Source organism: Tachypleus tridentatus, chromosome 2 (assembly GCF_004210375.1).
Source record: "Tachypleus tridentatus isolate NWPU-2018 chromosome 2, ASM421037v1, whole genome shotgun sequence".
Lineage (NCBI taxonomy): Eukaryota > Metazoa > Arthropoda > Merostomata > Xiphosura > Limulidae > Tachypleus > Tachypleus tridentatus.
In genome coordinates this window covers 55,265,715-55,286,672 of record NC_134826.1, presented here as the reverse complement: position 1 = coordinate 55,286,672, position 20,958 = coordinate 55,265,715, and the positions used below count along the sequence as shown (strand labels likewise).

The window sequence follows — 20,958 nt, the reverse complement described above, 5'->3', positions numbered from 1 at the left end:
TATGTAAGAAGCTGATTGTATACAGAATAAATAATAGATTCAAAACGAATATTATAACTACTTAAAGAAGCCTGTGATACAATCCTTTTCTATACATTCGTAAGGTATACGTATTAACTTGACTTATCATAGGATAAGTTTATGTTGCATATGTAAATACACGTAAGGCACTATGAAATTATATATACGTATAGAATCATGATAATAAGAAACTTTGTTAACCTGAAGATGACCTAAGAAGATTGAGATGTTGTTCTGTGCTTTATTTTATTTAAAAGTTTTAATAACCATATCAGCCGTATTTAGAATACATCTGAACATATGGGTCTTAATAAATCGAACGCTTGATAAAACGTTGTGCCTTTGTTTTTTTTTTGTAATAAATTTTTTTCATTGCTAATTAAATCCAACTCCAAATTTATTAAAGTGGTCAGTCATTTAATTTAGCTATTTTATGGCATGGGGAAAACAATTATTGCAAATAAATAATATGTAGTTGCAGTTGAAATTATTACAATTATTTTAAAACTACCAGATGGCACTGTATTTCCCGCCTGATCAAATCGAGTAATATATCAACTTGTGTTTAACTTCAAGTCTTAAGCTTTTTCTATTTATAATAGCACGTATTAGAATAATCCTTTTCCTGTAACATTTAAATTCTGAAATTTTATACTGTATGAATTTACCCAATGATTGGATAGATTTGTAAATATGAGTTTGTGGGTTGATAAGCACCGACCAACAAGTTTGTCAAAACTAGATTTTCATAAGAAACAGGCTACTCATTTAAAGAAATTGGTATGTTATTCAAAGTTATATATCAATAACAATCAGTATTAAGGAGTAATCTTTTGAGTAACGTGTAAGTTGATAATGTTTATGGTTGAGAAAATAACAGTTTCTTCATATTCGTTAAGTCGTATTGTTACTAATTCGGAAAGTCACTGTGCACTTATGTATTCATTAACAGACAAAACTGCACAGTGATTTTCTGAACACCCTGTACTATTAATAGATTAGTATTGTAATTTAAAAGTATTCTAGCATAGTAATATAAATGATACAGTGTACGTATGATGTTTTTAGTTGTCTTATACTCAGTATTAATGAATTGTCGTCTTTAGATTTAAATAATATTTAATGCATTATGCTCCTATAATATTGACGAATTGTTCAGCAGACAAGCTGTTTCGTATTTATTTTTAATGTCTTAAACTGATGCAGTATACCAACCTAAGTAGTAGTAACATTTATTTAAGTCTTCTCGTGTTTTACTTTATTTAGACGAATATGGTTACTTGTGGTGTGACGAGGTCTCCAAGAGTCTTATGGGGCAAAATACTTGAACTTTTTCTGTGTTTCAGAATGTTTTCTTCTCAATTTCAATAATCAAAATTTCAAATGCCAATTTAGAGGGCTTCTCTGGACCATGGAACAGTTGTTTCATCAGCCACTGTGCCATGGATCATTACTATGAAGTTAATAAAAATAATAGTGACAGTGGTTACTGTATGGGCAATGCTAAGTGGATCACTGGAAGAAACAACCCCCTTTTAAACGTTAACTACATTTGAGTGGTTATTAAAAATGAAATTTAGTGCTGTAGAACCTGCCAAATGAAGAATTATAATTTTATATTCATGTCCTGTTATGTTTCTTAATGTGATACTTAAAATAATAGAGGTAGAATGTTGATTCCATAACATATGAATAAAAAGGAAGAGCACTTGCTCCATCAGAAAAGGAGTGTAATGGGTCAGTTGCTGAAACATACTATTTTTTTCTGTTTGGTTCTGCTGATTTAAAGACTAAGCCATGTCTTTGTTTGATATTTCATTTTTATTGAAAGAAAACACTGCAACTTTACCAAACCATTGTATTCTAAGAAATACAATTAAAAAGATGGTTACAGATTCCAATAGAAGTGTAACAGTGTGTTAGACTTTATCTTGTGCTGATTAATGAATCTTTAACATTATGAGTTAAACTGGTATATTGGAGAGAAAAAAGAGAAATCTGAAAAACAAATCTGGTTCAAAAGGTATTAATTTTTTTAAAATTTAGCCAAGGAACCAGTTTAATTAAAATATTTACAATAATTAAATGTTTGACATGCTGTCTTTTAACTATGTGTTTTCTAGCAAGATTAGAAATAACTACTTGATTGGTAGAAATTAGGCCAACAGATGAAAGCTCTGGAAGTCTTAGTGAGTTTTTATTTTCACTTGGCTGCTTTAGTTATAGAATACTTCACTGGAAGAACTAATAATTTTTTTAATACCATGATCTTTGGATCATTTTGTAAAGAGAAAAGATTAACTAAGGTTGTTTTTTTCTGACAGGTTCATGGTGGTGATTTTCCACATTTACTGGTTTATGGACCATCAGGTGCAGGGAAGAAAACTAGAATCATATGTCTTTTAAGAGAATTGTATGGATCTGGCACAGAGAAGCTGCGGATTGAGCATCAACATTTTCAGACTCCTTCTAAAAGAAAGATTGAAATTGTTACTGTTGCTAGTAACTACCACATTGAAGTGAACCCAAGGTATGTGAACTGTTTTCATGTGTCAGTTTATACCGGTTTAGTTATATGTTTTATTCTTTTCAATCATCTTTACATACAAGAACTTTTCATCATGTTATTAGGCCAGTCTGCTAGGTTTTTGATGTCTTCTGTTGAGAAACCAGTCACAATGAATATGTGAAGTCCAGTTGAGAAACCAATCATTATAGACACAGCTGAAATCAGTATGCAAGTATTATGAGCTTTATATGAAAACAAATCAGACATTTTTCACCTATTATTCCAAATATATTAATATTTCCAAGTATTTACTAGAGAAATATGTACTGAAAAGCAGTAGTTTTATGAATAACATCTGGTAACCTTGAATGTTCAGAATTTTGACTTAAATGTTGCTTATAAATTGGGTTTTGTTGACTGTGTAAAGTGCCTTATGACTTAATGAAATAACACATCATTGTGAATTTGATGAGTTGGATTATTTTCAGGTGCTTGTAAAAATATATTTTTATTAGAACAGATGAAGTAATAGCTCGCACATTTATGAAAGAATGTTTCGACTTATTTAGGCCTATGTACAAATATTATTTTGTGCTCCCATTTGTGATTTCTTCCCTGTTTCAGTGACGTTGGTATTTATGATAGAGTGGTCATTCAAGAACTTTTGAAAACTGTTGCTCAGACCCAGCAACTGGAAACCAACTCGCAACGAGAATTTAAAGGTGAATGATAGTTTGAAATAACTCTTTAGTTGAAGTATGGTTTCAATAAAAGCCTTCTTATAATGCAGTATCAATAAAAATCCTCTACTTATGTTATAGTTTCAATAAAAGTACTCTACTCCTAATATAGTTTCAATAAAAGCCTTCTACCTGTAATTTAGTTTCAATAAAAGCCTTCTACTTGTAATGTAGTTTCAATAAAAGCCTTCTACTTGTAATGTAGTTTCAATAAAAGTACTCTACTTGTAATGTAGTTTCAATAAAAGCCTTCTACTTGTAATGTAGTTTCAATAAAAGCCTTCTACTTGTAATGTAGTTTCAATAAAAGCCTTCTACTTGTAATGTAGTTTCAATAAAAGCCTTCTACTTGTAATGTAGTTTCAATAAAAGCCTTCTACTTGTAATGTAGTTTCAATAAAAGCCTTCTACTTGTAATGTAGTTTCAATAAAAGCCTTCTACTTGTAATGTAGTTTCAATAAAAGCCTTCTACTTGTACTGTAGTTTCAATAAAAGCCTTCTACTTGTACTGTAGTTTCAATAAAAGTCCTTTACTTGTAATGTAGTTTCAATAAAAGTCCTTTACTTCTAATATAGATTCAGTAGAAGCTCTATATTTGATACATATTTTGGACCTTATTATCTTCTGTTACATGTTTTCATGTTGTGTATACTGATTGGTTTGTCTTTTATAGTTGTCATCTTGAATGAAGTTGACAAGTTGACAAAAGATGCTCAACATGCGTTGAGACGAACCATGGAAAAGTACATGTCTACTTGTCGTCTCATTTTGTGCTGTAATTCCTCCAGTAAGGTGATACCAGCTATCAGGAGTCGTTGTCTTGGTGTCAGAGTGCCAGCTGCTACAGTAGAGCAGGTAAGTTGTCAAAACGTTTTCTTATTAGATTAAAAATGAAATTTTAACACTCAGTATTTTCTAGAAATGTTTATAATTTATTAACTTTTATGATATGTATTTTGGTATTAATTAATTAATGTGTTTATGTTCTTAATTGAACTTGGCATTAAGTTAGAATAAAGAAGAAATCAAAAGCCATGGAAGAAACAAAAACAGTTTATTTTAATTTGAATACATAAATATTATCCCGTATAAGAAGTTTGAAAGACAGTTAATAAGAAATGTTCTCTTTTCTTACTTTAAAAACATTGAGAAAAGTATACATATATTACTAAGTTGTAAATGTAGCTGTTAGCCTGAGTGAATGCCCATTTTTATAACAGTTTTTCTTGTTTAATGTTGATAATTTTAATATGAAGCACAATTAGAAATTAAACATATTTTGACCTCATTTCTATTTGCTGACCAAAATACTAAGCATTAAATGTACGATATAAAAACATAAATATATTTACTTCATAGATAGTAACAGTGCTACAAAACGTCTGTAAGAAAGAAAGTTTGAGTATTCCACCTGAGCTTGCCAAGAGAATTGCAGAAAAAAGCAATAGGAACCTTCGTAGAGCACTTCTAATGTGTGAGGCCTGCAGAGTGCAGCAGTAAGTTTGTACTGCTTGTAATAATTGTAAAACATTTTGATTAATTTGGTAAACTATAGTGGAACATCTTGATTAGTTTGGTAAATGGAAGTGGAACATCTCGATTAATTTAGTAAACTGTAGTGGAATGACATGAGTGTTTTGGCAAGCTTTAAATTATAGTTAGAACATATTGAATTAGTTTATTTTGTAAATCAGGTATATAACCTTGTGACTGTGAACAGTTATAACTGTTTACAGAAATTGAGTTATATACTTCAAGATATCCTACTTTATTATAAAATTATTTATGAAAATGCCTTGTCTAAATCGTTTGTTAAAGCCTGAGACAGAAAACATTACAGTTACATTTATATCTTGTAGTTTTACTGTTATATTACATTTTAGGACCTTGTAGTTCCAGTGATATTGTTTTCATGATGAGGTCATTTATATTCTGCAGTTTCAATGCTGCTGTTAGTTTACAGTGGGATACGTATATATCCTACAGTTTCAGTGTCATTCTAGTTCACAAAGGGACACTGTTTCCTGCAGTTTCAGCATTAGACCTTGTGAGAGAAAATGTCTCTGTTAAACTTTTATATATCTTTAAATTAGGAAAGAATAGGATTATCTTATCTGTGATCTCTTTCCACCTCGGTTATCAGGAACATAATGAAACTAAGTATTCTTTAAAGTTTGGTTATTTTTTATTGTGAAGATTTTATGTAAATTAAGCCAAATCAACATCTTTGGGGGAAGGTTTAAATGAATTGTTTTGATGAAGGACTTCCAAGTGAGTAGTAGATTTATCTTTGGTTGCTAGATACCCCTTTGTTCCAGACCAAGATATTCCAGACCCTGATTGGGAAGTGTTCCTTAAAGAAACAGCTAAACTGATTGTTCAAGAACAAAGTCCTAGAAAGTAAGAATTATACTGTTTTATGCTCAACAAAAGGGGTAATATCAAACTTTGTTGTTCAAATTCTTAAAATTAGGGTTTCCCACCATACTTTGTAAAACGCAAGTCTTTGTTTTTAACTGTCATTGGCGAGTTGATAAAAAAACTGACACACAGTTTTAGTTGTGGTTTTAAACAATATCTAATATAACCTTTGAAAACAAATGATATATTTTTATATATCAACTTTGATGTTAATATAGAGATTATGTATTCTTTGGTTCACAGTTTTGTGTTCACTTTTACAGCTATTTAACTTGTATTAAAACTTAACATCAGTGAAGAACATCTCACGTTAAAACTTACCACCAGTAAAGAACACTTTATATGAAATGGAGTACTTGCTCATTGGGAAAAAGTCAATATTGATAAGAATTTCACATCTTTGTCATGTTATTTTTAATAAGGTGCTTAAGTACATGTTTTGCATATATATTTATTTTTTCAAACATTGTGTCTTTTGTGAGGTTCGTGTGTTGACATGATTATCATACATAGTTACACAATAATCTACACTTTTTTTTTGTTTCAGACTTTTTGAGGTTCGTGGAAGAATATATGAACTACTTATCCACCTTATTCCCTGTGATGTAATATTTAAGGTAAATATGTTGAAACTTTGACAGAAGAGTTTTTGCTCATTTATATTTTGTAACTCACTACACCAGGTTTCATCAAATTTGGCATGCAACCTCACAGTTTCCCATACGGTATACCATCACAGTTTTAAAACTGTTAGATTATTTTGATGTTTAGGAAATATTTGTATTTAAATTTTGAAAAACCTTTTCATTTTGTGCACTATATATAAAGTTTGATTTCAGGGTTTACTGAGAGACTTGGTGAGTAACTGTGATGGTCAGTTGAAGGGAGAAGTCACACAGCTTGCAGCCTATTACGAGCACAGACTACAGCTGGGAAGTAAAGCCATCTACCACATAGAAGCCTTTATTGCTAAGTTCATGTCTATTTACAAAAAGTTTCTGGAAGAGAGTATGGCTGATGTTTTTTGAAAGCTATACTAACATTGAGGCTGTTGCTTAAAAACTGTGTTCTAGATGTTCCCTATTATTCATAATTCTTAAATGTTCAGAAGTCCAGTGTAGCATGGAAAATAAACTTTGTCTTAGAAGTTGTTCCAGATTGAACCTTGCAGCTGTTTCTGAAATTTTTACCTTTTGGCAAAAAATGTTAAAATATACATTAATCCTTTTCACTACAGGCTTGGTATAATATACACAATTGTTTCTACACAGATACATATATTAAGTATTTTCTATACAAAATATCATATTCTAGTGAAATATTTTTACAACAGATTTGTTTGCCTAAATAGTGTTTCATTACTAGTGTCAGTATAAAGGGATTTCATGTTATGATTAAAGAACTATTCTTTGTTCCAAAATCTATTATTTGTGCAATCTGTGACACCTAAATACATTTCAAACATTTGTTTTTAGTGAACAAAACTTTATATTTTGTTATTTTCTGTACTGACTTTTTGAGGTCTGTCACTTGGAGAAACTTGTAAAAATCATTAAAAAAAAAACCAAGAGGAAATAAATATAGACTATGGTTTTTTTCATGCTGAATAACTACATCTTGTAACACAAATTTTTAGTCTAAGGAGATTAAGTCTCAATGATTTTTTTTCACTTGATACAGCATTTTTTGAGTTAAAATAAATAACATTTATTATTTGACCTCCCAGTCATGCCTAGTTAACATTACATAACTTGCATTGACACAGTGCTTGTGTGGGCATGTAATGTATCCAGAAATATAAAAGTAACCTGTAGTCTTCCCTGTCTTGGTTGTGGTTATTGAACTAATATTTTGTAATATATAGTCACATTTCAATTATTATACATTATATATGTATATATAGATTATTACTATTTAGAAATAAATTAAATTTGTTTTTCTTAAATCATAGAACAATAAATGAAGTAAAGCAAACAATTATCTCTTCTCACTACACCCTCTGAACTTGGTTACTACTGGACATAGGTTGCTAAGCCTTTTAAACTACCACACATGGAGAATATCAAACAAAATTTCATTTAAGGTTTTTATATGTACAGTTGAATAACAAAAAAATCATAACTACATTGATACAATAAAATTCCAGTATAATTTATTAAGCTTGGTAACTAAAATGTACTTAGGTTTAAGAAATATGAAACTTTGAGCAGACTAAATACATACACAAACAGGAAATCTTGGTTTGCAAAAACATGGTCACCTTTTTATGCAAAATAAAAAGATGGTTCTTATCTTGTATTTCAGCTTGTCAATATTAATAATTTGAGTTTCTAATATGTACAAAGCTAGAGACTTAGTATTTTGATATCGCAAACATCTAATTTTAACCAATACTATCTTCAACATACCATGTAACTCAAAATTATATTTGGAAATGTTCTTTTAATATATACTTTAAATTATGACATTAACACAATATTTAAGTTTGAATTATAATCTACAAGTTTATTCCAAACGTATTGATATAAATTCATAAAATAGTTCAGTAAGATTTTGTGTGCAAGTTAACAATGTGATGACATGACCTTTTGGCCCAGGACATGACCCGAAAGGGTTGATCATATACACACGTACCTTTTATATATAGTGAAATTAAATAATTTATATCTAAATTAAGTTAAATGAATAAACAAAATCATGAGGAAGGACTGCATTAAAAACAGCAAATCTCAACCTTTGATTAATTATATTATGACCATAAAATATTCAAGCCATAAACTGTTACGATCAAATTTCATGTTAATGTGTTTTGGTTTATGGTTTTAACACAACTACTGTAGCTATAAAGCGATTTTTTTATTATTATTATTAAACATTGTAATCCTAGTTGATACATTGATCTCTTATATACTTAATGAGATCATAATTAGAAAGTTTCAGGGAAATCAGAGTTTAACATCTTCCTTATAAAATGAAAGTTCTGTTGTGTATTTAATGTAGAGAACTTTCCTGAATATATTAATTAATTTACATTACCAGGGACTTGAAAACATTCTGAACATAATGTGTAAAAACACACAACCCTACAAACTACTACACAAAACACAATGTCAACAAACATTGCAGTTAACTTCCCTGGTGGAGATAACTGGTGTTATGCCTGTGAAAGGATAAAAAGCACCTACTTAACACATGGAAGAACAGTACAGACATTTAATAAAAATCAGAACTATATACGTTTTTTCCAATAGACAAGTAGAGAGGCAGATCAAAAAAGTGCATCAGTAGTCAAGTAAAGAGTAGATTACCGTGGTGAATTATCAAATGTTTCAAGACAGATTCTGGGAGCAACAGAGTTTTAGGAAATTCTAATTTAACACGTGAAATGTATAGAACTATAATCTTATTGGATCACACCATTAATCAATCACATACTTTTTGTAGATCTTTTCCCTACAATAAAGTAATATTTGCAATAAAAATTTAAACATGACTTGTTTATTGTCAAATATTTTAATTAAAGTGATAACAGCTCATGTCTGTTAAATAATTAAGTGGGGTTCTCATGCTGTAGTCAACAGGAAAGGCAGTGCCATACTAAACAGGTCCTCCAGCTGATATTTGCTGTAGTTGATCATAGAAACAGTGTCGTACAACCCAGGAAAAAGTTAAGCAGGGGAGGCACTGATGTATCTTATTGGAGGTTTTTCATGCAGTACATTGAATGAAAGTTATTTTTAAATACCACTTACCTTTGTGTAATAAACTGACAACTAAAACATATATGAGTATAAAACCTAACAATTTTGTATTCTGTGCAAACAATCATACAAACAGCCTTAACCAACTTTTATAATAACAAACGAGGGTTAAATTAACAGAAAGATAGTTAATATCTGCAAAACTAAAAGATCTTGAAATATTGGACCATTTAACAAAATAACTAACTTCTGAACTATAGTCACAAAACTTGTAACTCGCATATCTTCAACATAAAAATAATTGGTACATCAAAGGACAGAATCATTAGATGAAGTATTCACTGCATATATGAAATGGTTTTAAAACTAATATATACAGTATTATACACTTGATTACAAGTGTACATCAATTCATATTTTAATAACGTGGTTTTATACAAACATGACATGAAAAAAAGATGAATAAATGTGGTGCAGTCTAAAACTGATTTACACACAAAATTTCAAAAACCTTCACATGAACCTGACTATCCTGAACATGGATTGCAAGTGTAAATGTCACTAAGTCATATTATTTACTAACACAATTAGAGATTAGTAGCTGTGATAGTAGAAATAATTTCAATAAAAAGAGTAACATTGTGTGATAATACTTTAAGCAATTTGTACAAGTGCAAAAAAAAATTTCCTTAATTTCTTAGATCAGTCATATTCGATTTTTTTTTATATTTCTAAATAAAAATAACACTATGTTCCAACACACACTTCAGGCATTCTTTCAAAACATTGATTGTCAATCTCATCTTCCTGCATGCACTTTGGTTCTTGGACAACTCTTCTTTTGTAGATTGTGGGAAATATCAAACCCAAGTATTGAGAAATGACAAAGGGAGTGGAACGTAGTTTAAAACTTTCCCAGACTCCAGATTGACTAAGTTCAGGTGATGAGGAGGAAAGATGGTTGACAGATGGTTGTAGTTTTTCAGTGTTGCTTTTCATCAGTATTTCAAACTTAGTAATATTTTCTAATAAATAAAAAAACAACCAATGTAATTAATGAATTCTAATACTTCAGATTTTGTTTTTTTGCTGAGTGATTATATACAGAAATATTCATTTACATTCTCTATATTAGTTTCATTTCCAGTAAACATCTATAATGGGAATAATTAGTTAACACTTGAAAGATAAAGTGTCAAAGTTAACAATAAAAGTAATATATTGAAGCTGTATTTGAATGTATACTGTGTAACAATACCCAACTAGACTTAAATAGCCTAGTTAACTAGAGACAGAAAGAAGTAGTTCAAGGTTTATTCATTTTTAAAGGTTTTATTGTTAGTTAAACTTGCACTGTAGATATGCATGTAAAAAGTTTTAGTGTTAGCTAAACATGTTCCTATAAATTTATACAGAAGTTTACAAAAGTAAAAATTTTTAAGATTAAACTTATAATATGAAAAGCACTAACATATCTTTCTAAAGTCCATAAACAACAAAGACTAACAAAACGTTTACCATTTGCTCAGTAAAACTTACATTACATTTTTTTATTAATATTAAAAACACACATGTTGAGTCAGCCCAGCTATTTTCCTTGGTAATTTCAGTACACATTGTGTAGTTTAATGTTTATATAGGTCTTTGGCTCTGTAATACTGGAACATTAAACTACACAATGCTCTATCCAACAAACACAGTTTTCTAGATAGAGCAGCAAGCCTTTCATTACCTTAGATATTAGTGCCATTAAATATCACTCCTGCTGGAAGCCCAGATATTATAGTCAGTGTTAAGACACAAAGAATTGTCAAGAAAACAGGACAGTATGTATTCGTGTAAATAACTTCATTCATCTTTGTAATTTCAGATTCTTGCATGTGAAAAACATTTCTAAACTCTATTGTAGTTAATATTTAATTGGTAAGCTACTTTTACACAAGTTAAACTGTATCTTGTCAAGTTACCTCCATTTCCATCATCTGTTTTCCCCGTATCATTGATTCCATAAGAAGATGACCTCACAAAAAGACCAACTGGCTTAACACCTTTTTTATCCAAGTCAGGATATTCAGCAATTTCTTTTTGTGAAAACTCTTCACTTTTTACTGGAAGATCCTAAGAAAAACAAAAACCAAATATAATAACAAAATAAAAAATTCATAAAAAAGAAACAAAATAAAAGTTCTTGAACATATAAGAAACACACAAACGTACAAGAAAAACATGCCTCTCCTTCTTGAACGTACAAGAAACACACATACGTAGAATCATGCATCTCCTTCTTGAACGTACAAGAAAAACACACACATGCATCTCCTTCTTGAACGCATACAAGAAAACAATCATGCCTCTCCTTCTTGAACGTACAAGAAACACACATACGTAGAATCATGCCTCTCCTTCTTGAACGTACAAGAAACACACATACGTAAAATCATGCCTCTCCTTCTTGAACGTACAAGAAACACACATACGTAGAATCATGCCTCTCCTTCTTGTAGAATCATACCTCTCCTTCAGGTAACTGCAACTTAAAATCTTGATTCGTCCACTGATACTGGTTTAATGCATTGTGGGCCTATACAATGAAATAAAAACATCTTTACAAAGCCTTGAAGTAATAAGGTAAAACATTGAGTCAAAACAACAAAGAACTCTCAAGAAAGATTCATACATAAACTAAAACAACAGCATATAAAAACATGACCAGAAAGCACAGGGACAACGGACATATTTGAATAGTTTCTTCATACTTCAACAATTCCTTTTTCAGCTGCTCTTCTGATGTATTCCATCCCTATTTCTTCATTCCTTTCTAATCCACCAACTCCTTGAAGATAAAAACATCCCAGGTTGTAAGAAGCACACCCGTGGCCAGCTACTGCAGCTTGCTTGTAATGGTAAGCTGCCTAAAAAGTGAAAAAGTTATAAATGTATCAATACAATTCTTATATATCATAACTGATATATTTAGATTTTTATCAAAAGCCCCTTTCTTCTGAAGTAATGAAACATTAAAATCCATAATAAAGCTAAAACAATTAAAAACAACTCACGAAAGTACCAAATTTCTATGAAGTTATTTCTATGAAGTTAACAGACCTTCCAACTCGCCTTTGTGCTAACAGACCTTCCAACTCACCTTTGTGCGGGTAACAGACCTTCCAACTCACCTTTGTGCGGTTAACAGACCTTCCAACTCACCTTTGTGCGGGTAACAGACCTTCCAACTCACCTTTGTGAGGTTAACAGACCTTCCAACTCACCTTTGTGTAGTTAATAAATGTCCCATCTCACCTTTGTGTAGTTAATAAATGTCCCATCTCACCTTTGTGTAGTTAATAAATGTCCCATCTCACCTTTGTGTAGTTAATAAATGTTCCATCTCACCTTTGTGTAGTTAATAAATGTTCCATCTCACCTTTGTGTAGTTAATAAATGTTCCATCTCACCTTTGTGTAGTTAATAAATGTTCCATCTCACCTTAGTGTAGTTAATAAATGTTCCATCTCACCTTAGTGTAGGTTAATAGATGTTCCATCTCACCTTAGTGTAGTTAATAGATGTTCCATCTCACCTTAGTGTAGTTAATAGATGTTCCATCTCACCTTAGTGTAGTTAATAAATTTTCCATCTCACCTTAGTGTAGTTAATAAATGTTCCATCTCACCTTAGTGTAGTTAATAAATGTTCCATCTCACCTTAGTGTAGTTAATAAATGTTCCATCTCACCTTAGTGTAGTTAATAAATGTTCCATCTCACCTTTGTGTAGTTAATAAATGTTCCATCTCACCTTTGTGTAGTTAATAAATGTTCCATCTCACCTTAGTGTAGTTAATAAATGTTCCATCTCACCTTAGTGTAGGTTAATAAATGTTCCATCTCACCTTAGTGTAGTTAATGGATGTTCCTCTCCCCATTTCGTAGCACACACCCAGATTAAAATGGGCCTTGCTGAAACCTAGAGCAGCAGCACGCTGGAAATGCTTCACTGCCTTTTTTGGATTTCTGGTAGTGAAGTACAAGGCCTGCATGTGTTCTATGTGAGCTGTATAAGTGGCAGCAGCTCGCTGTAGCTCATCCTCTAAAGACCTGTTATAAGTCTGTGAAGTGAAAATAATTATAACATAATGATGTTTTATACTTAAAGACATTGTGAAGACCACAAAACTATAACAGTTGTCTCATGATTTGAATTATTTATTTATAAATCAATATTTCATTAGAAATTGTTTTATTTTTTTTAATAAAAATCATTAACCACGAATAGAGAACCTCACAAAATATTTTTTTCACTAATTATAGTAAAATTAATACAGCTTAATGAATTGTTTAACTTCACCTGCTGCTAACAGACTTAAATGGATTTTGTCCATCCAAAAAACCTTGAAACACTGTACATCATGACTGTTATGCCAAATTTATTTCAAATTAAAATGAAAGTTAAATTATGAATGTGTTCTAAGATCCCTATAATAGATTTCTTTCAAATTTCAACCAAAGCCATAAGACTAAAATATGCTGTCAGTGCAAGCATAAGTTAAAAAAATCAAGAAACAAGACTATAAACTATACAACTGACTACTGTTCATGTTAAGTAGTACTAAATTATATTGAAACAAAAATACAAAATAAAAGAAATAAATTCCAACAGCAGTTACAAAATTTAAAAAACAAAATATTAGGATACACGAAAAGAATAAATTAGAAGTATAAAATAGTTCATGACTGAAAAATATACACACATCTACATGTACCCACTTGCAAAATATACTCTACTCTCCTCACAGTCCACTCCATGAAAATAAAAAATTTACTTGTTTTATATCTGTAGTTGAGGTTTCTTTAGAAAGTGGTTTGTTCTCAGCTATGTAGGGTTGGACTGATATTTCTTCTGGAAGAACTGTTTTCCTACTGCCACTGGGCATAGCAGACACAAAGCGAGGCAAAAAAAATGGCAACTTTGTACACAGTTGATGAGATATACAATTTTCCACACCATGTTTAGCTGGAACATATTCTTCTGTCCTTGGACAGAAGTGGAGATGAAGGTTAAGGCCTGCAACAACTGCAGTACCCTGAAAAACAAACTTGTTTCATATTCACAAAAGTTAAAACTACAAACTTGGTAACACGAAAGTTACTTTCTTGTAAAAAAAATGTTATACAATTATATTTTATTATGAAATGAAACATTAATTATGTTTCATGACAAAGTCCATATCTAAGATAACTGAATATAAACATAAGAGCCATTCATTTAACAATAAAAATATAAAGGTTGACAAGTCAGGTTCTGACACTTAAATGTATTAACCCTACCCAGCTTGACCTTGGAGCTTTGATTTATTTAATAAATATAGAAAAGGTGGAATATTATTTAATCATGGTATTCTCTCTGATAAAACCTTACATTAATAATTCGATAATTAAATTTTGAAGTGATATCCTAAATGTATGCTAAGCTATAAAGTGAGATTAGGAAAGAAAGAAAACACAAAATGGACAAACAAGATATGAAAATGTAAAATCAGTAGCAAAGAAACAAAATGAGAATTGACTGTGGACAAGTAGAAAGAAAAGACAGAAAGAGCAGCCAAGAAGGCAAAGTACAACTACAAAGTTTCTTCTGTCATCAAATTCATAATTCATTCACTGGTAAATATAAGAGCAAACAGAATAACAAAGGGCATTAGACCTATAAAGGTCAAGACCAATGGAATTGTTAACTGTAAACAGACAACATTACAATGAAGGACATGAAATATAAAATACTATAAGAGACAAAAGAGAAAGTGACAATTTTTAGAAACTGAAATAATGAAAGTGAAATGTAGAAGAACAAAAGAAAATTAAGTTTTAAAACATTTGAAGCATATGAAAAATTAATTTTTAAAAAATATAACATTCTACATAAAATAATACAATCACCAGTGTTTAGTAAAACAATAAGAAAAATTATAATTTATCTAATTCTGTTTAAAAAAATTTAACTAAAGCTCTAAACCTATTCTAAAATATAACATTCTACATAAAATAATACAATAACCTCTTTATTATAAAAAGCCTTTTGATTACACAACACAATCCTAATAGTAATTACTGATGGTAACTTACCACCCAGCCAACAGTTTCCAATAAAGAGGAAGTAAACTTGTGGCAAGATGTGTATCTATCCTTGCATGTCTCTCTCTTGTCACCATCTTGGCGTTGCTCATGTGATTTGCTGGCTAAACCAATAGCAGCCTCTTTTCTACACATATATAAAATAAACAAGTAATAATAATAATAATAATAATGATAAAACATTTGGCAGCAGAGAAGAGCAAGTTTATATTCTCATAGTGGAAACATCTCAGAAGAAGGAAAGCCCAATATTCCTGCATTATATCTTTTTTTCTTTTTAATATGCGATTACTTAAACACTGTAAGCAGGTCTCTTGAAATTCATGTAATATCGTATACCCTGAGAAAACATCACTGTAACAGTTTTATTTTCTATCTACTTCACAAATAAGCACATTTTACACAACTAAACATTTTAACTTAATAAATAATTTCTTTTGCTCTCAGTTATCATCTCATAGAATTTTATAGAATTTTTTTTTTTTTTGCAAAACCTTTTGGCAGTAATTGTTTTAGAAGATAATTTAGTTGCTATTTTATTTGTTTTCAAAATATGCAATAATTTCTATCAATCTCTTAAATCAAATAATGAAAATATGTAACATTACAATCACTGATTTCTGTTTAAAACATATCACAAATGTAATTTGTTTAGTTAATTATTTAGGTACATTGTTTGGACATGATATACATCTTACTATAATGGATATAGCATGAATCTTGCACCTTTTACTGACTGGCAACATAGATAAAAGTCCATAAAAAATTTCACACTTTGGGTATTCAATATTCAGACAATTAGAAAAATAAATCACAGAAGACACTTTTAACTAAAGGTACTTTCCCCACAACAAGAGCAGGACTTTACCTAGAACTGTATGTGGGGGTTTGATTACATCTTTATTGATGTAATTTTTAAGAGAAAAAATAATTTTCTCTTAGTAATACTGAGAAACTGGAGTTCTAAATTGCATCACTTTTAATATATAAAAAAATTACAGTTCATATCAGTAAATTTTTGAGCCCTACACATTGAATCATTTTGATGAAACAAGCATAATACTGCTTTTTATAAATTATTTTCAATGAGGTATGAATACTACAGTTAGTAATTAATAGCACATCAACCATCTGTAGGGCAGCATTTCTTCTAGTAAAAAATAATATATAATAAATAAGGACTTCAGTTAGTATGGTATTTTAAAATCACCAACTATATCCACTAAATTTAGTTCAAATTACTCGATGTTTTCTCATCAAAGAAAGCTTCTTGAGCTTTCATACATACATAATTTGACACACTTGGACAAGATATAAAAAAAATTCCTGTCTCTGTGGTTTACTCCTAATGCTTCGAGATTCTAATGAATGTATTTTGTCAATGTTACAGGAGTTACAATTATCAACTTTCTCATCATAAACTTACTATACTATGACAGGAAAATTCTAATTCTTGCTTTAACCTAATCACATTTATTATAGTTTTCAGAGCTGTTTTTTAATTAGTAAATTACTAATATGACACACAGATAACAGTATGAGAGATACTAATATAACACAAACAGTAACATGACACAAAGTATACAAAGAAAAAATTGTCAGGCTTTAGAATTCCAAACCTGTTTGCTTTTTCTATGCCAGGAATTAGATTCTGAAAGATTTTCTGTGTGGACTCGAGTCTAGAGTACCTATTCTGGACAGTCCATTTTGCAAATACTGAAAAAACATATCTAGAATTTATCCAACAGTCTGTTTATTAGGAAGAAAATAATAACATAATAAATTAGGTTAAACTGAATACAGAGTGGATTGAATATAAGAACAAAATAATATATACAATGAAATTCTTAGTTGGTGAGGTAACATGAAATTTTTATGCTAATTTGTAGTAATAAACAGAAAATATACAGTTTAAAGGGCAAAACCTTAAACAAATTTACCATTATTCAAACAATTATAAAAACTTTCTCAAATTTACAAATATTTTAAATTAATATTTATTAATTTAATGTGTGGTAAGTTCAATGGAAAATAAATTTTTGGAAAATAACAAACAATAAAAACAATTTTAAAATAAATTTGCATTTTTGTACAGCATTATATTAATAAATAATGAGTTATTGTAACAAGAAGTTTAACATGTTCAAAAATCTTGTAACATATTAATGAAACAATGCAGAATGATTTGAAATAGTACCAGCATTATTGCAATATATCAACAATGAAGGATAACTTGTTTGAAAGAAAATGAATATATACTTGTAATATATCACAACAAGTAGGCAGAAAATTTATAACACAATAAAGTAACACATTTATAGTAGAACATACTAAACATTTCAAAGACAGACAGACCAATTTTCTCTTGAAACACATGCCATGCTCTACTATAAATAACTTTGGTGTAATTATAAATCACTGACTGTCTACTTATTAATATATTAGTGTATTATTCTTCCTTACTCAAGTAAATATATAAACAAAGAAGAAAGACTTGTTTGAAAAAAAACTGAAATTATTGTAATATACTAACAAATAATATGAGTACAAGGTTGAGTATCTTATATTAAAATGATTTTTGAACCTCACAACAGCTGTTAATGCTCTATTTGACAACTAAACTGCAGTGTAGTTTCCACTGCAGAAAGCTTTGGTGTAAGGTTGTCATGTCCAAAGCACACCCAGTTTCATTATGCTCCCCATAATCTATTTAGTGGGTAGGAAGATAGTGCCAACTTTAACAGTCTGATTACATGGAAATCCACAGCAGTGCATCCATTGAGTGGATTGGTATGTTTTATTATGGAATACTGTGAATATGCAATTCACTCTACAACTGTTTGGTCTAGGCAACAGTTAAATGGATAAGTCATAAAAACAACTTGTGTACATGAATTATGTTTTCTTTAGAGAAGAAAACTTTTCTTGATTATATTGCTTATTGGGTTGTTTTAATATTGATGTCTACATTCATGAACTCTCACCTATTACTAAATGTACACTTTACTTTCCAATTTTGTAGTACAACTTATTGCAGGTCTCTTACTGGAGGTCCTGGTGTCCCAAACTGATCTATATTCATTTGTTTTCCATTACTTTTAAGTACAAAAGGTATCTTCATCTGAGAAATTTTAAATCCCCAATCTGAACTGATCTTTATATTGTGAGTACAAGGATTTGAAGCTTTCCAAAATAAACCAGATTTCAGTAACGCCACATTACCTACAAATGTCAAACAATTACAATTTAGTTCTGATACGTTCCATCCATATACTACGATAGTCACATAACTTGTTGGTTTGTATACTCAAAATCCTTTTAATATAATGTACTCAACCCTCTGTAACCTACTCGCGTTACTGTTTTCTTTTGACTTACATTATAAATGTAACCTATTTACTTTTACCATAACTTTAAGTAGATTACCTTTTGTTTTGGTTCCTGTTCTCCACATTATTACGCATTTACTATTAGCATGTAACTAATAACACTGTATCAAAATAAGTACCACTGTAACTAATCTGTAGTCGCTATCTTATAACGAAACTTTGCAAACCATTAAACTGACGTAACTCACCGATAAGTACCCTAGGGCAAACTGATCTACAATAGCATCAAATTTATTCAGTGCTTTCGTATGCAACTTACAGTTCGAATACCTAACGTTTCATCGTTTGATGTTTCTGTGTATTACCGACAATAACAATAACACCGTTTCTGTTACTATTACTACTAGTAATAGTACTAGTAAAGACTACTACTAGCAGTGTCACATATTAATAGTACAGTATTGCGTAACTGCTGTTAATATACATAATAATAGCAATTACTAGCTTTTTAACTTTTATTACTATATTATGTAATGCCACATACACTGATTACAATATAAATAAAAACTAAATAACTGATACACCTCGAAAATGTTCAACACTAGACTATCTATCGTAAGTTAGACCTAGTCCTACATGTGGAACATAACGATGTTCACCCTGCTCAAAACATATCCCTCTGTCTTATCTAGCTCACTTTTCTCAACCTTCTGTATGTGTAACGGAACGATAAACAGACTACTTATTTGAAAGCGTAGTTTTTGCCCTGTTGCCTTGTCTCTTTGTCCTTGCTTATAATTGGCCAAATATGACGTAACCACATAAGCTCAACTATAGGGCTCCTCAAACGCGTTACAGAGGAAACCTATTTAACTGTACTTCTGTAAAGAAACTCAGATAAAAATATATAAATAATGCGACATATTAAAAACAAAGACATGAAAAGTGTAAAACCAATACCTCAACGCATTTTAAATAGTCAAATAGCATGTAACTACGAAATGTAACAATAATATAAATTAACATATGTATACGTACATGTAGATAATGAAACGCTGTAGTTACTTTATTGTGTTTATAAGTTTGAAAACTAGTAAAATCAAAAGTATACTTGTTAAAATGTAATTATGAAACATTAATGTGGGAATATTAAGTCTGCTTTTGTCGATGTTTTAATATATCTTGAAATTGGAGGTTTTCTGTCAGAGTTAACAATTGCTAGTTTAAAGAACTAAATGGCATCAAAATATGATGTCTGTAGTCTTCTGTAAAAGGGGCTGGTGAGAGTACTGTCCCTCTACAGCGGGTATCTCTCACGTAACAAACATGTAAGTTATTTTTTCTATTTATAATTCCCATAATTTTCGGCAATAAGGTTATTTGAATATACACGTTACGATTTAATTTTTGTATTTTAATCGTTTGTACTTTGATTTATAAAAACGGTTTAATTATTTTATTATGTAAGTTTTATCATTCATTAATATAAAATCTACAATTTACCAGCGCTATGAGAGAACAAAGGTTATGATGAGATACTGCTGACAGGAGATAACCGAGATTATCTGTTCTCTTCAGGATTGCTTCATTAGCTCATTTCTACTTGATTTGGACCATGACTAGTTCTACAAAGATTCATCTCGTGCGATGAAAGGCTGACGAACTGTTCACTGATCCAGTAGAGGTGATTGTCAATTTTATTACTTAGGTGCGTACCCTGTATTTTTTCGTTATGTCTAAATAAAGAATATTTTCACTCTCCATCAAACATGCTTAATTAGTTTACTTAATCAACTTATCAAACATAAATTGCTTTCTTTATTTCCTGATCACATCTTCTGTATTAGATCATCCAACTATCAGATAATTGTAAAAAAATCATTTCACCTGAAAATACCACTGAGTTACTGAGATAACTGTAAAGGAAATAAACTTGAAATGCAGTTTATTTTTTCATTTTGAATTCTAATATAATGATGATGAAATAACAAATGAGATTACTCCTGCTTTCATAAATATATTACAGAAACCTATACTGAAATTTTAATTAATGTGTTATAATTAGAGGAAGATGGTTGCGTAGCTACAGGTATGTTATCTTTTCG

At 30.2% G+C, this 20,958-nt stretch overlaps 2 protein-coding genes across 4 annotated transcripts; one reads left to right on the top strand and one right to left on the bottom strand.

Annotated features, from left to right (window-relative positions):
* The first annotated feature begins 539 nt into the window (after positions 1-539).
* RfC38 (replication factor C subunit RfC38) lies at positions 540-7,113 on the top strand. 2 transcript variants are annotated; one of them, XM_076487615.1, is made up of 8 exons: positions 540-801; positions 2,346-2,551; positions 3,155-3,252; positions 3,946-4,127; positions 4,632-4,768; positions 5,574-5,672; positions 6,241-6,310; positions 6,533-6,844. In XM_076487615.1, exons 1-8 carry the CDS (start codon positions 715-717, stop codon positions 6,719-6,721), a joined length of 1,068 nt encoding a protein of 355 aa, XP_076343730.1. In that variant the 5' UTR covers positions 540-714; the 3' UTR covers positions 6,722-6,844. The 2 variants fall into 2 exon arrangements, with proteins under 2 accessions (XP_076343730.1, XP_076343731.1); XM_076487616.1 differs by lacking the exon at positions 5,574-5,672 and having other exon boundaries at positions 6,533-7,113.
* Positions 7,114-8,171: 1,058 nt separating this feature from the next.
* Positions 8,172-19,647, bottom strand: LOC143243868 (uncharacterized). Of its 2 annotated transcripts, none has more exons than XM_076487613.1 (9): positions 18,951-19,647; positions 17,144-17,240; positions 15,516-15,651; positions 14,216-14,488; positions 13,286-13,501; positions 12,151-12,306; positions 11,907-11,975; positions 11,362-11,512; positions 8,172-10,419 (listed from the first exon to the last, which is right to left on the bottom strand). In XM_076487613.1, the coding sequence occupies exons 1-9, from the start codon at positions 18,976-18,978 to the stop codon at positions 10,142-10,144; spliced, it is 1,404 nt and encodes a 467-aa protein (XP_076343728.1). In that variant the 5' UTR covers positions 18,979-19,647; the 3' UTR covers positions 8,172-10,141. The 2 variants fall into 2 exon arrangements, with proteins under 2 accessions (XP_076343728.1, XP_076343729.1); XM_076487614.1 differs by having other exon boundaries at positions 14,216-14,476.
* Positions 19,648-20,958: the final 1,311 nt, after the last annotated feature.

Bases quoted from the DNA above. Each gene is read 5' to 3' on its own strand.
- RfC38 (XM_076487615.1), top strand. From the start codon at position 715: ATGAGTTTGTGGGTTGATAAGCACCGACCAACAAGTTTGTCAAAACTA. The intron at 4,128-4,631 runs GTAAGTTGTCAA...TTTACTTCATAG, and splicing joins CAGCTGCTACAGTAGAGCAG to ATAGTAACAGTGCTACAAAA. The intron at 4,769-5,573 runs GTAAGTTTGTAC...TTTGGTTGCTAG, and splicing joins GAGGCCTGCAGAGTGCAGCA to ATACCCCTTTGTTCCAGACC.
- LOC143243868 (XM_076487613.1), bottom strand. From the start codon at position 18,978: ATGTGGAGAACAGGAACCAAAACAAAAG. The intron at 17,241-18,950 runs GTAATCTACTTA...ATGTTTTTTCAG, and splicing joins AACAGGAACCAAAACAAAAG to TATTTGCAAAATGGACTGTC. The intron at 12,307-13,285 runs GTGAGATGGAAC...TTCACTTTTTAG, and splicing joins CATCCATTAACTACACTAAG to GCAGCTTACCATTACAAGCA.